The sequence below is a fragment of the Lagopus leucura genome, unplaced genomic scaffold (assembly GCF_019238085.1).
Source record: "Lagopus leucura isolate 7727_CA_CO unplaced genomic scaffold, USGS_WTPT01 Super-Scaffold_806, whole genome shotgun sequence".
Taxonomy (NCBI): Eukaryota; Metazoa; Chordata; class Aves; order Galliformes; family Phasianidae; genus Lagopus; species Lagopus leucura.
In genome coordinates, this window is record NW_024962260.1 from 4543635 (window position 1) to 4555780 (window position 12146).

Genomic DNA, 12146 nt, shown 5'->3' on the forward strand with positions numbered 1-12146 from the left:
GAGCGGCCGAGGGCTCGGAACGCTCAGCTCTCGCGAGATTTCGGTGGCGGCGCTGTGAGGGCGCGCGTGCTGCGCGGTGCGTGCAGCTGCAGCCGCCGCCTGAGGAGGAGCCGCGGCCTGAGGGGCCGCCCGGGTAACGCCACGGTGCTGCGGCCGCAGAGCTCCGCGCGCCTCTCTGCCTTATTTCAACCCTCCCGCGCTCCTCATGGCACCCTTCCCCACCCCGCCTGCTGTCCCCCGGGCCCTCCGCACCCTCCCGGTCCCCGTCGGTGCCCAGCAGCCTGCCTACCCCTCGCCGCCCGGGGCCCATCGCCGCCTCTCGGGGGTTCCCTGCCCCTCCACGCCCCTCGGGCTTCCGGGTCCGTTCCCTCGGCTGTGTTGCGGCTCCTGCTGGCCTCGAGTCTTCACAGACACAGCCCTGGTGGTCCCGGGGCTCCCTCGTGCACTCAGCCCCACTGTTCTTGACAGGTGTTTTTTTTTAACTCCTTGACTACTTCTGCTCTTACAGTTACACCTCTTTTCTCTGGGCTTTGTAGTTTGGTCAGTCTCTGGGAGTTTGTTATGTAGGGAATGATATAAATAATACAAAACGTGAGTCCTGACTCTTTGATTTTGTAACCTGCAGGCTTGTGACATGGCCACAGATGTAGCTGAGCCTGTGGTCCCTGACTGTAGAGGAGACATAAGGAGTGGTGCCAGGTCGGATGCTGACTACCCCCTTCGGGTCCTCTACTGCGGAGGCAAGTGCTGAGGGGCAGCTGCCCACAGTTCTTACAGCGGAGTGTTAGTAAGGGCAGCCAGGCAGAAAAAGTGAGACGGTTGGAGGTTTTCTCCTTGTCAGCTTCGAGTCAGATAGACCATGGTCAGGGTGACCTTTCTGATGGAGGTGCTGATGGCCTTCTGGATATGAAAGCTCTGTTAGAGGAGTGGTGCTCAGATATTTTGAGCAAAGATTTGTACCTGCAGAAAGCTGGTAAAACCTTTAGCGTAGAAAAGCCATCTGACTGTTGGTATGAGAACAAGGAATAAAGTTAAGGGAAGTAATTGATGCACTGTTTGGAATTATGCTTTACTCATATTTGTAGTCATATGTCTGGATTTTTTGAAGGATATAATGTTGAGGTCTGTGCTTTAGATAAGGATGTTATTTTGCATTGGGTTTGAATATTGTTGCAGGATTTCTATTGTGAATGAGGCTGCATTGTTGGTTTGGGTGTGTTCTGTAGGATGAAGACTGCCCAAGAAGCTGCTGTTCTGACAGATTTATCTTAATGCACAGCATGAAAGCAAATGACTAAGAGAAAAATTATAATGGTATCATTGTCATCTTTTGAATCAGCATATGTTTATTACAAGATATTGTGATGAAAGAAAGCTTCAGAATACCAGTTTAACTAGAACACTAAGGCTATGCTTTGAGAACTCAATTGTAATTTCTTTTTTTTTCCCTCTTGCTCCAGTCTGTTCATTGCCAACAGAGGTGAGTTAGTTTTTTGTTTCTTCTTTCCAGTATGACTTCCACAATGATTCTTTCTGATTTTTTTCTTGCTTTCAGTTATATTGATTCTGTGCTTTTATCTGCTGTCATCTTTAGGATGTCATGTGTCTTCCTATGTGCTGGTGAAGCATTGGTATTTGGAGGACTAAGGAGAAATGACCGAGCTAAATAAATAGCAAAAGGGTTTTATTGTTTTTGTTTGTGATGTATCTTGTAATTACTTTGCCAGCAGCATTTATGTGGCCTTTCTTCTCTAGTACTGCGAATACATGCCTGATGTGACTAAATGCAGACAATGGTTAGAGAAGAACTTTCCAGATGAGTTTGCAAAACTTACAGTAGGTGAGAATTTTCCTTTATTCCTGGTTAATATGTGTACTCGGACACACAAACAAATTCTTGAGCTTGCCCATTTCTCGTCTCTTTCATTTGCATTGAGTCTGAAAATTAAATTATTTTCCCAAAAGTTCAGCCTGCTTTTGGATGCTGTGAAAACAAGTTTGATTACGTCAGAAAAAAAAATCAGAAATGATGTTTGGCCCATACTAAGGTTTCTACAATGAGCACTGTGACAACATGCAGTTGCTTCCTGTCAAAGCTGATTTATCCTATTTCATGTCTTTGCAGTGCAGGCAGCGGGTTGCTGGGAGGCAGGTCGTTAGTGCTATGGAGCTTGATGATTTGAATTTCCAGTGCCAGTAATTTTTGTCTCTTTCTGAGATTACTGAAGGAGGCTACTAAAGTTGTAACTGTATCTTTGATATGAAGGTCACCAGCCTAATGTGACCAAGGACTTTAGGGAACACGCATCAGTCAGGGGATGCTGCACTAGAGCAAGCTACTTAGGGGCCCAGTGAAATGTCAGTGTGGCTGATTTCTTGTTTCTTTAAGGGCGTGTGTTACACTGCTAATTTTGTTCTTTTGTTCTCTCACCATTCCTCTCTGATGTATTTAAGAAAATTCACCAAAACAGGAAGCTGGGGTTGGAGAAGGCCAAGGAACTGCAGGAGAAGAAGAAGAGAAGAAGAAGCAAAAGAGAGGCAAGGTCTAAATAGTTGCTTGTGGTATTGATTTATAAGCTCTTGGGGTCACCTTTTCCTGATCTATGGGCTTAGACTGTGACACAGCTTCCTTGCGTTTAGGTTGTTAGCTATGCTTTGACTGCAGAAAAAGTACCAAATAAGTTCCTTTCAACTAGCAGCAGAGTTTGCATGGAGGTAGGTGCTAACAAAGGAACTGTACAGTAGTAGCAGTAAGAGAAAGGTGAGCTGCTTCTACGTGCTCCTGTCATTGCTGTGGCACTTATTCAGAGAGTACTTATTCTCAACTTGCAATCCACTGGTGTACCTCCCAAAAGGTTTCTGCTTTGTTTAGCAGCAGTTCACAGGTTGCTTGCAGAGTAGAACAAAGAAGCTTTCCTCTCTTAATGCCTCAGACCACTACTTTTGTCTTTTTTTTCCTTCTGTCTCAGAATTCTCATAACAGAATTTGGTTTTACACTTCAGCACTACTGCCTGTCTCCATTAACAGCTATGTCTCTTCTAGCATAGATAGAGCTACGCACTAAGAACAGATACTGTTTTATTGTTGGATTTCTCTGTTTAATTAACATAGTTTTCCCCCACAAATTAGAATACTGTGGTTATTAATACATATTTGCCTGTCTGATGTCAGTTGTGCCTGTAGTGCTTCATAAATGATGGTTTGTAGCCCACTGAGATTCATATTTTAAGCCACATGTCCCTGCAGATGTTTTATTTGTGTGCCTTGGGAACCAGTCATGTTTATCCTTGCCTGTGGGATATGTGTAGTGACAAAAGTAGCTTTAAATTCTCTAGCTTGGGTGCTTTTTTCCAGACACTTCAGAACATTTTCTTTAAATATAATGTCATTGTGTGGCATGCTGCTGATAGTTGTCAGCTTGGCTTTGGTCATAAAATAAGTGTTTAAAATATTTGTGGGTGAAAATGGAAATCCAGAAATGGAACCTCAAGTTTTGTGACAATTTAAAGTATAGTGTGAAGTATGATGGCACAATTCTGAAGAGAGAGGATGAAAAGAAAAGAAACAAGCAGAAAATTACTGCAGGTATTGACTGAAGAAACTTTGAGAGAGAAATTTACTGTCTTAAGTTATTATTTGCCAATTTCTAGTAATGCAGAATTGAAAGTGCTGCATGTTAGGGGGGAAAAAAGCATTCACAAGAAGTGAGTCTGCTTGACATAGATTCTTTTAAGTTTTCTTGGTGAAAAAGCTCTGGAACAGGACTTTAGTTACCATGGGGTACTTGATGAGTGTGTACAAAGTTAGCTGAGATCATAATCTGATTTGAAGGACTCTAATGAGTGGGATTAATCTTCTGCATGCCTTACTCTGACTTATATCTACCTGATGTGTGAAGCATTCCCTCAAGTTGACCTAGGAACAGTAAATAAGAAATGAAGTCATGTACAAGTTTGGCAGTCAATTGCTGTAGCTGCCTTCTGCTTGAGGTGTGGTGTTCTGAGGGGTTGGGTTTTTTCCTGCTAGCCTTTATATAGATTTGTTTTGTGCTGCAGTCCTGTGTTGATACTTAGAACTTCATGTGCTGTTTGACACAGCAGTGTAAGCAGGCAAGGTTTCGTAGCCTTAGTAAATAGACATAAGTAATTTTCTTTGCCTTACACAAAAGCCATAAGGATTTAAAAGTAACAGTTTGTTCCTAACTTGAGTACCAAAGAAAAATCCTTTAAAGAGGGGTTAAATGTAGACCAAATGCAGTGGTTAGTGGAATGTGGGAAACACCCATCGAGGTTCTGCTGTGCATTCTGTTCTTTAATGCACATTTGACATGCATATGTTGTGATTTCTTGTAACATTAACTTTTGACCTGGGACCTTTCTTTTAAGAAATTAAACTAGAAGGTTTGGAATGGGAGATGACTAACATCCAAAATACTTTTTTGTTTACATACACAGACTGGGAGATAGGCTTCTTTGTTTACAGGACTGAAATGTAGCCTTACAGTCTTCAACTGTTACATCATTCAACTAATCATGTAATATATTCTGCTTTAAAGGTGGAAGAGGTCAGATAAAACAGAAAAAGAAGACTGTACCACAAAAAGTCACAATAGCTAAAATTCCTAGAGCAAAGAAAAAATATGTCACAAGAGTCTGTGGCCTTGCAACGTTTGGTGAGTTGACATTTGTTGGTGTGTTGTGTAGATTTTAGATGTGCTTGCCCTTAACCTCATCTTACCTAGAGTCTTAGCTTCTTTAATGTGAGGAGAAAAGGTAACCTTTCAGATATTTCTTCTGATTGTATTACCTTGAGTGGTTTGCAGAATTTCAATGGAAATACTGAAGTCTGGACTTTAAACTACCATGGTTAAAACAGTTTTGATTATGAGAAGATCTGCTATCTGGACGATGACTGTTCTTCAACTGTCGGTTTTCCCATACACAGAAATCGATCTTAAGGAAGCACAAAGGTTTTTTGCTCAGAAATTTTCCTGCGGTGCCTCAGTAACAGGAGAAGATGAAATCATCATCCAGGGCGATTTCACAGATGACATTATCGATGTAATCCAGGAGAAGTGGCCTGAGGTAACCAGTGGCTTTCTCTGTAAGAGCTCTAGTTTTCAGTAGTAGCCTGTGACGTTTCCAGTGATTTTCAGAGACAGATGTGATCTTGGGCAGCACAGGCTGGTGTGCAGAAGTAACCCACTGTTGCCTCGCTACCAACCTATGAATCATTAGGTTAAGGAGTGATTAAAGTTGAATGCTGTTTCAACTGTCCAAAAAAAAAAAACCAGACTCCCAGAGCATGGAGTACTGAAAGCTTCCCCACTTCATTGCACATACAGCAGTGAGACATGCAAGAAGGAAATATATTTAATGTGGTGTTTTGGCTTTTTTTCTCCCCCAGGTGGATGATGATAGCATTGAAGATCTTGGAGAAGTCAAGAAGTGATGGTTGAAGACTACCTTTATTTAATTACATGGTTATAAATGGCATAGCCAAAGTGAGGCTTCTAAACCCATGGATTCTGCAGTGGTGCTGTGGAGAGCCCACATCCTTGGCAATTTCACTGTTCTGTATAGGCTGCTTGGATTTTTTTGTTGTGATGTTTGCTGAAGTAAAATTGGGGTCTCTCATGCCTACGCATGAAGATTTAAATAAAATTCCTCTTCTTCACTGAAGATGGCTTCTGTTTTCTGAAGAGCTATTTTCATTCCTAATCTTATAGAGAAATAATAATTTAAATAATTAAGAGTTTTCTGCTGAATTAAGTATTTAAAGCATACATCAAATGTACAGAAGCATGCACCTCTGCCTTGCCAGCATAAAATCTGAGAAATGAGAGCGGGAGGAATGCTCCACAGGTTTGCTTGCAGGAAAATGTATTTTGAAAGATAGTGGTGTTTTAACGAGCTCACTGGACCTCTGGTAGCTGTTCTGTTATAAAGCTTAGCAGGGCAGTTACTTCCATTCATCGACCTCCGGTTGGGTTCACACGTGTCGGCTCAGCATTATTTATTTCCGAGCGGCTCTGCCGTTCCGCAGATCCTAAGCTGGCAGCCCGCGGTCTCCCGGCCGAGGCGGGATTCGAACCCTCGGTGTCCCTCTGGGATGGGCGGCGCGGTGACGTCACTCGAGAGCATTAGAGCGTGGGGGGCGGGGCGGGGCGGGATCTCCTCACAGATTTCAGAGATTTGTTTGTTTTAATCCGTTTTTGCGGAGTTTAACGCGTCGGAGGCCGTCGGCTGCCTGTTTGCTGCGTGCTCCGGTCAGAATCACTCCCCGACGTCCCCCGCAGCTTCCCCGGCACTGCCGCGCTCGGCTTCTCCTCAGGCAGCGCTGGCTGTGGGGTAACGCCGTGCTGCCCGCTGCAGGCAGCGCCCGCCAGCCCCGCACAGACCGCCCGGTGGGGGTGGGCGCTGTAACGCAAAAACATTCGGACTTAAAGTCACCTGGAGTTCACTGTCAGCAATGTCAGGCTCCTTGTATTCGCACGTGGTTTTAGCCATAGCTGTACAATTGTATCTGCTCAGTTCTGCAGCGCGCAAACATTACCTTCATAGCAAGAAAGCGAGGCACGTTGATGAGATAACAGCTGCGTGTGCAGAAAGGCTGCGAAGTCCCGTGAAAGGCAGATGGAGGTGAAGGTAGGGCTGCACGTGTGCCTGACAGGACTCGTGCTGTCTGAAGGGACGTGGTGAACAAAAACATTACATAAAATGGTTTTCAAGAGACTTACAAGCCTTCTGAGCTGTATTCATTTGAGCTCTGTGAGGCATGCTCAGTTTTTCTGTTGCTAATAATTGGTGTGTTATCTTTCATGTTAGCTTTCCAAAAAAATTCTGTCGTCATTCCTTGTTCTGGAATTCTGCAAAATTTGGAAGCACATAATAACAATTTATGCTGAGCATCATATAGAAATGAAGATTCTGTAGTTTTGGTTTGGCATGGTTTGCTTTTAGAGGATCACTGCAGTTCTGCAATAGAAATGCTGTTTATTGCTATGCAGTGTTTTCCTAAATGCATGCAGAAATGGCCCTGTCGATTCGGAAGGCTTTGAGTGTGATTTGACTGCAAGTATATAAGAATAGTTTATTTAGAACAAACAAAGCAGCACTGGTACGAAAAAACTGACTTCCTTTCTGTCTCCTCCAGGATGCCAGTTCCCACATAAGTAAACTGCAGCGTGTGTTGCCTGAATCTCAACAGACTGGGAGCTTAGCAATCTCCTCCGCTTGAGCTCTCACTGCAGTCCAAACAGCAGCAGCATTAACACGGTATTTACTGCTCATCTACAGCTGGATTGAGGTGGCTTGGAGGAGTGGTTGTGAACGTGATGCTTGACCTGTGCAATGACACGATGATAAATAATGCTCCCCTCGTGCTTTGCTGTAGAACACGTTTCTACATGACTTAGTGCAAAACACTTGAATATTTCTGTCGGATTCTTTATGGCTGGCCAAGGTCATGACAGGATTTGACTTTTTCATGCATCTAAACAGATGGGAGGAAGAAGTCATTTCAGAGCAAGCTGTAGGAGGTCTGGAAGAAAGTGAACACAAGTGTGACTTTCACTCAGAACTAGTTTATTATCTGTCTGTATTTGTGGAAAGGAGGACACTGTAGGAAAAGGTGGTATATAGAATAGTTTTCTGTGAACTTAAGCCTAACTCTCTGTGTGAATTACCATAGAATTTGTGTGGCTTAATAGTTCTAGTTTCTCTCATTACAGGATCAGAGAACATGCCAAAGGGGGAAAGAACCTGTGTATAGCTGTCATGGCAGTGCACACAATCAATGTGAACTCTAATTGGGAGCTTCTGTTCTAAATCTGTAAGCAATAGAAGTAATTTGAGAAAGTGGCATTAGTTTGTTTTCATAAATATCCATATCAATTTCTGCCTTTTTTTGGTCATGATTTGCAATGATTGTACCACTAGAAATGAGTAAACTAATGTGTATGGTAAAGGTAGGATTTGGGCTTTTGGTTTTAAATCAGGGTGCTAATGAAAAGGCTGCGTGCTGAATCCTCAGCTCTGCTTTCCTCTGAAAGGTATTACTTCACCTTATAGCCTTGGATGAACTTGACCAGAACAATGTAAGTACCAGACAAACAAAAGGAACTCTGATAACATTCAGAACCAGAAAACCTTAGTTGTGCTGGTACTGACTGAGAGAGTGTAAAGATTGTGCGCCAGCATTTGCATCAACTGAAAGGGTATTTTGTTCCGAAGTTCATCAGCAGGATTTCATGCAGTGTGAAAGACAGCAGCAGTGCAGTGTTTTGCAAAGACTGTCTTGTGGGTTGGATTCCTGAAAAGCCCTCTGCAAAACAGAGGTTGCTTGTGGCTGTGGCCCATCCCCATCAGATGTCTGGCTCCTGCTGGCTGATTGGCACATCGCAGCTCAGCTCAACGCGCTGCCGTCAGAGCACGATGCTGCTTTACAGCCTGACGCTGCAGTTGTGAGCTTGGAAATTAGCTTCTCCTTTGGAACGGTTGCTGTAGAAAATGAAGCACCACAGTATTTACTGTCAGGGGTGGCTTCTGAACCACATCTGTAGGACTTTGATCTACTTTCAGAGCAGTTCTGGACAGGAACTTGCCAAGCGTGTTCTGGTTAATCTATGCAGGCTAACTAATCTCTGTTTACAGGCAGCTCTACCTGAGGCTGTTTTAAACTCCAAAACGCAGTCTATCAAAATTAACCCTTGAAATGCGATCAGTTAGAATTTGTGCCTGATGAATTCTGTGCCCTGTTTGGAGGAGGGAGGAGAAAAGCAACTTGAAAAGCGTGGCATTGCTGCCTGCCAGTTTAAATCTGGCAGCTCCATAATTTCGCATTGTCTGAGTTCTTTGATTTCCATGTTGTGTTTTTGCATTACAATACAGACAACCCAACTTGCAGAAACTCAAAACGGGACGCAGTTATCTGCTTCAGAACAAGATGCTTAAGTTCCCGTTCTTTTCTCAATGATGTTTGTTTCTTTGTTTTCACGCTTGAATAATTTTTGTTTGCTCCCCTTTTTCTATAAATGCATTTGCATCATGAATCAAAAGTCAGCGGATTTCTGAGACGAGCCTTTCAGAATTCCAGGTGCCCTGCTCTCAATGCATTTCCAATAAAACTCTTGTGTGTCCCATAGCAGCAAACAGATACAAAGGCAGCCAGTAAAATTCCTTCAGTCCAACAATTCAACTTTTCTCAAGCATGTTCCTCATGCTCCCTGCCCAGAAAAAGCTCTGGCCAGTCACATCTTGGTGCTCCATTCCTGAGCTGCAGCCCTTGTACCTGCACACAGTTCATTGTAATTAGAGTCCTTCTGCACGTTACAGATAACACAGTCAAGGATACGAACATTGTTGAATAAGAGACTGGGAAGTGTTTTTCAGTGCCACGGCCAAGGGTTGTGTCAGCATATATTGTTCTGGGGCTCAGAGCTCCAAAAGTAGAAAGTATTGAATAGAGCTGTTTCAAAAAGCAGCCTTGCCCGCAGCAGATTGTTTTTTCTTCTGTATAAATCCCGGAAATTTCTCACTGTCTGATTATTTGTTCAACTGATGTGAATGGGATGCTTGCAACAGGCACCACGTTGTCTAGTTTTGTGGACAAAAGGTAACTGGATATGGTGAAAGTCCAGAAAACCACATGAAATTGAATTAGAACTAGCGACAGTGAGGGAAAAATTAACAAAAAAGGAAATCTTCCAGTGCTACCAATGCAACCTGAGAGCATGTCTGCAAAGGGAGGTGGGTACACAGCGTGCTGCAGTGCCAAGCTGTGTGGCACCGTCTCCTTCCTCATGGGCACAGCAGGGATGCTTTTGTGCCCCTCAGTCCAGTATGGAGCTGCTGCTGTGTTCACACTGCATGCCCTGTGCTGGCCGTCTCCAGTGGAGCTCTCCTCTTTGTGCCCCTGGGAGCAGCGTTAGCTTGCAGCCCTGCTCTGCTGCTGTTGCTGCAGGTAGGCAGTGCATTGAGTCTGGAGACGCTCGGTCTTCTTTCAAAAGAAGCTGGGTTTGCTTAGGACACACTAATGGGGCTCTCAGAGGAAGTGGATGCTGAGCAGCCAGAATGCCCTCACTTTGCTTTAATACTCCTGTGTGGAGATCTCTCCTTTCCCTACAGAGATGGGCTTTAGGCCAAAAGAAGGTTTTGTAGATCGAAACCAGCGCTATGACTTGCATCCTGAAACCACTGATGTTTAAATGTTTCAGGAGCAATCCCCAAAATTGCTGAGCGCCGTGCTGATGCAGCACAGCAGTAAGCACATGCTTAGCCTACAGAAATAATCTCATTTGCCTCAAGTGAGAAAGAACTGATGGCACAGCCATACCCACAGCTCTCTGTAAATCCACAGCAAGATTTAGTGACCTGCAAGTCACTGGCTACTGAATAAGTCTCAGTATCTTCTCTTAATAAAGGGCACTGAATCAGCTGTGGTCAGTTCAGTCATAGAAGGAGCAGGAAGAACGGACGTGTTTCATACAGAAAAGTGGTTTTTTATTGTTTTGAGGTCACTTGGTGGCAGGTGCTGTGACAAACACCAGGTGAATTGCCTGCTGGCAGCGATGCGGCCATTTCTAGCGGTTGATCATTTTTCCTTTAGAGAAAGATTGAGTCAGGGAGAGCTGATGAGCCACACAAAGGAGGACAGCAACAGGAAAACGGGCAGCAAAGCGTGTGCCACTGCTCGTGAGCTGTGAGTCAGGAGGTGGCCAAGGGCACAAAGATCACTCACTTGCAAAGCAAACCGGAAAGATTTTGGTTCTGTAACACACGAGTGGTGTCCCTGAGGTCATCGTCCGACTGTGCTGTGCTTTGCTTACCTTCTTCTCTTTCTGTTTTCTGGTGAGTCTGCAGGGTGAAAATGTATAGGAAAAGGACATAGATGTGATTGCTTAATGTATTTTAGAGGAAATGTTCCTGTCTTTCCATGCAGATCTTTAACTTTCTGGAGGAAATGAAGACATTTCCACTACGGAATTAGTTTTGAACTTTCTTGAACAAAAAGGTCAAACAAGTAAAAACAGTGCTTTTGCTGCACCTTTCTTCACGTTTCACATGCTGCCTAGCACACTGCTTTCCATGGATGGTTTCCTTTGGCTGTTCCCCCCAGAACCACAACCTCAGGGCACCTCTGCCCCTGTGTTTTTGCTGGGGGTGCAGCTGAGCTCTCACCCTATCTGCTGCCTTGAATTAATTGCAGTGAAATACAACACTTGCACCATGGTTTCTCCTTGTTAACTCTTTCACGTGTTCTTCCACTTCCTCTTTAATTGCCTCATTGCCAGCCTGCTTTCCATCCTCTGTGACTGGCCTCAAAATGAGTGGAACCGTTTTGATCACGGCTGCTGTCAGCCTCTGAGCATCACACTCTGCTTCTCTGTTCCTTTTTCAGGACACAAAGGCTATTTCCCACACGTTAATAACCTGCAGAGAACATTTCCAGGCTCCGTCCCCACAGTTTGATGCTGTGGGCATGGCAGGTCTCCCAGGAGCAGTCCTTGGTGGTGGCACAGAGCTCACCTGCAGCCACCCCATTGCCATCACCAAGCTAAACCAGCACAGCAGAGCCTGGAGACATTCATGCAGGCTGTGCTTTCTGCTTAAAGTTGCTCGGTGGCAACCCTGACCCCCTGTGAATTCACAGTGGCGTTTGAACGGGGGTGGAAGACTGAGCTCAGGTGCTGCCCTGGGTTCACATTGCTGCATTTGGGGCCGAGTTTGTGCCCACAGAAGGCAGAACTCCTCCTGGCTCTGCTCAGAGCTGCTTCTGGCGCGTGGGGGGCTGCAGCTGGGAGGAGCGGATCGTCGGGGTTAATTTACTCTGTCATTAAGTGACTTACAACCCACGTGTGCGCGGAAACTCCAGCTGCGTCGAGCTGCGCCGCCTGATTTCTGCAAGCATTACAAACCCTCCAGGGAATCACTTTGCTATTGTGCCCTCCTCTTGAGTTATTGTTGGAGAAAACAAAGCTGCCGTTCAGCTCACCGCGGGGTGGGCGTGCTGCCGCCAGCGAAGGCCGACAGGAGCGGGCAGCCCACAGGAGCCGCGGGTCCCTCCGCTGCCGCGGGCGGATGGAGCCGTTCCGAACCTGCAGGGACGGGCGCTGACACCGGGGGGCGCTGCGGCGCGCGGCCGG

At 45.1% G+C, this 12146-nt stretch overlaps 1 protein-coding gene and 1 long non-coding RNA gene across 4 annotated transcripts; one reads left to right on the forward strand and one right to left on the reverse strand.

Annotated features, from left to right (window-relative positions):
- Window positions 1-49: 49 nt before the first annotated feature.
- DENR (density regulated re-initiation and release factor) lies at window positions 50-5682 on the forward strand. 3 transcript variants are annotated; one of them, XM_042866033.1, is made up of 8 exons: window positions 50-133; window positions 626-740; window positions 1461-1480; window positions 1756-1840; window positions 2455-2538; window positions 4557-4673; window positions 4946-5085; window positions 5408-5682. In XM_042866033.1, exons 2-8 carry the CDS (start codon window positions 635-637, stop codon window positions 5450-5452), a joined length of 597 nt encoding a protein of 198 aa, XP_042721967.1. In that variant the 5' UTR covers window positions 50-133; window positions 626-634; the 3' UTR covers window positions 5453-5682. The 3 variants fall into 3 exon arrangements, with proteins under 3 accessions (XP_042721967.1, XP_042721970.1, XP_042721969.1); XM_042866036.1 differs by having other exon boundaries at window positions 93-144; XM_042866035.1 differs by lacking the exon at window positions 50-133 and adding an exon at window positions 289-468.
- Window positions 5683-10504: 4822 nt separating this feature from the next.
- Window positions 10505-12006, reverse strand: LOC122176992. Its single transcript, XR_006177896.1, has 3 exons — window positions 11850-12006; window positions 10742-10857; window positions 10505-10603 (listed from the first exon to the last, which is right to left on the reverse strand). It is a non-coding gene; the product is annotated as an uncharacterized LOC122176992 (long non-coding RNA).
- Between the last annotated feature and the right edge of the window lie 140 nt (window positions 12007-12146).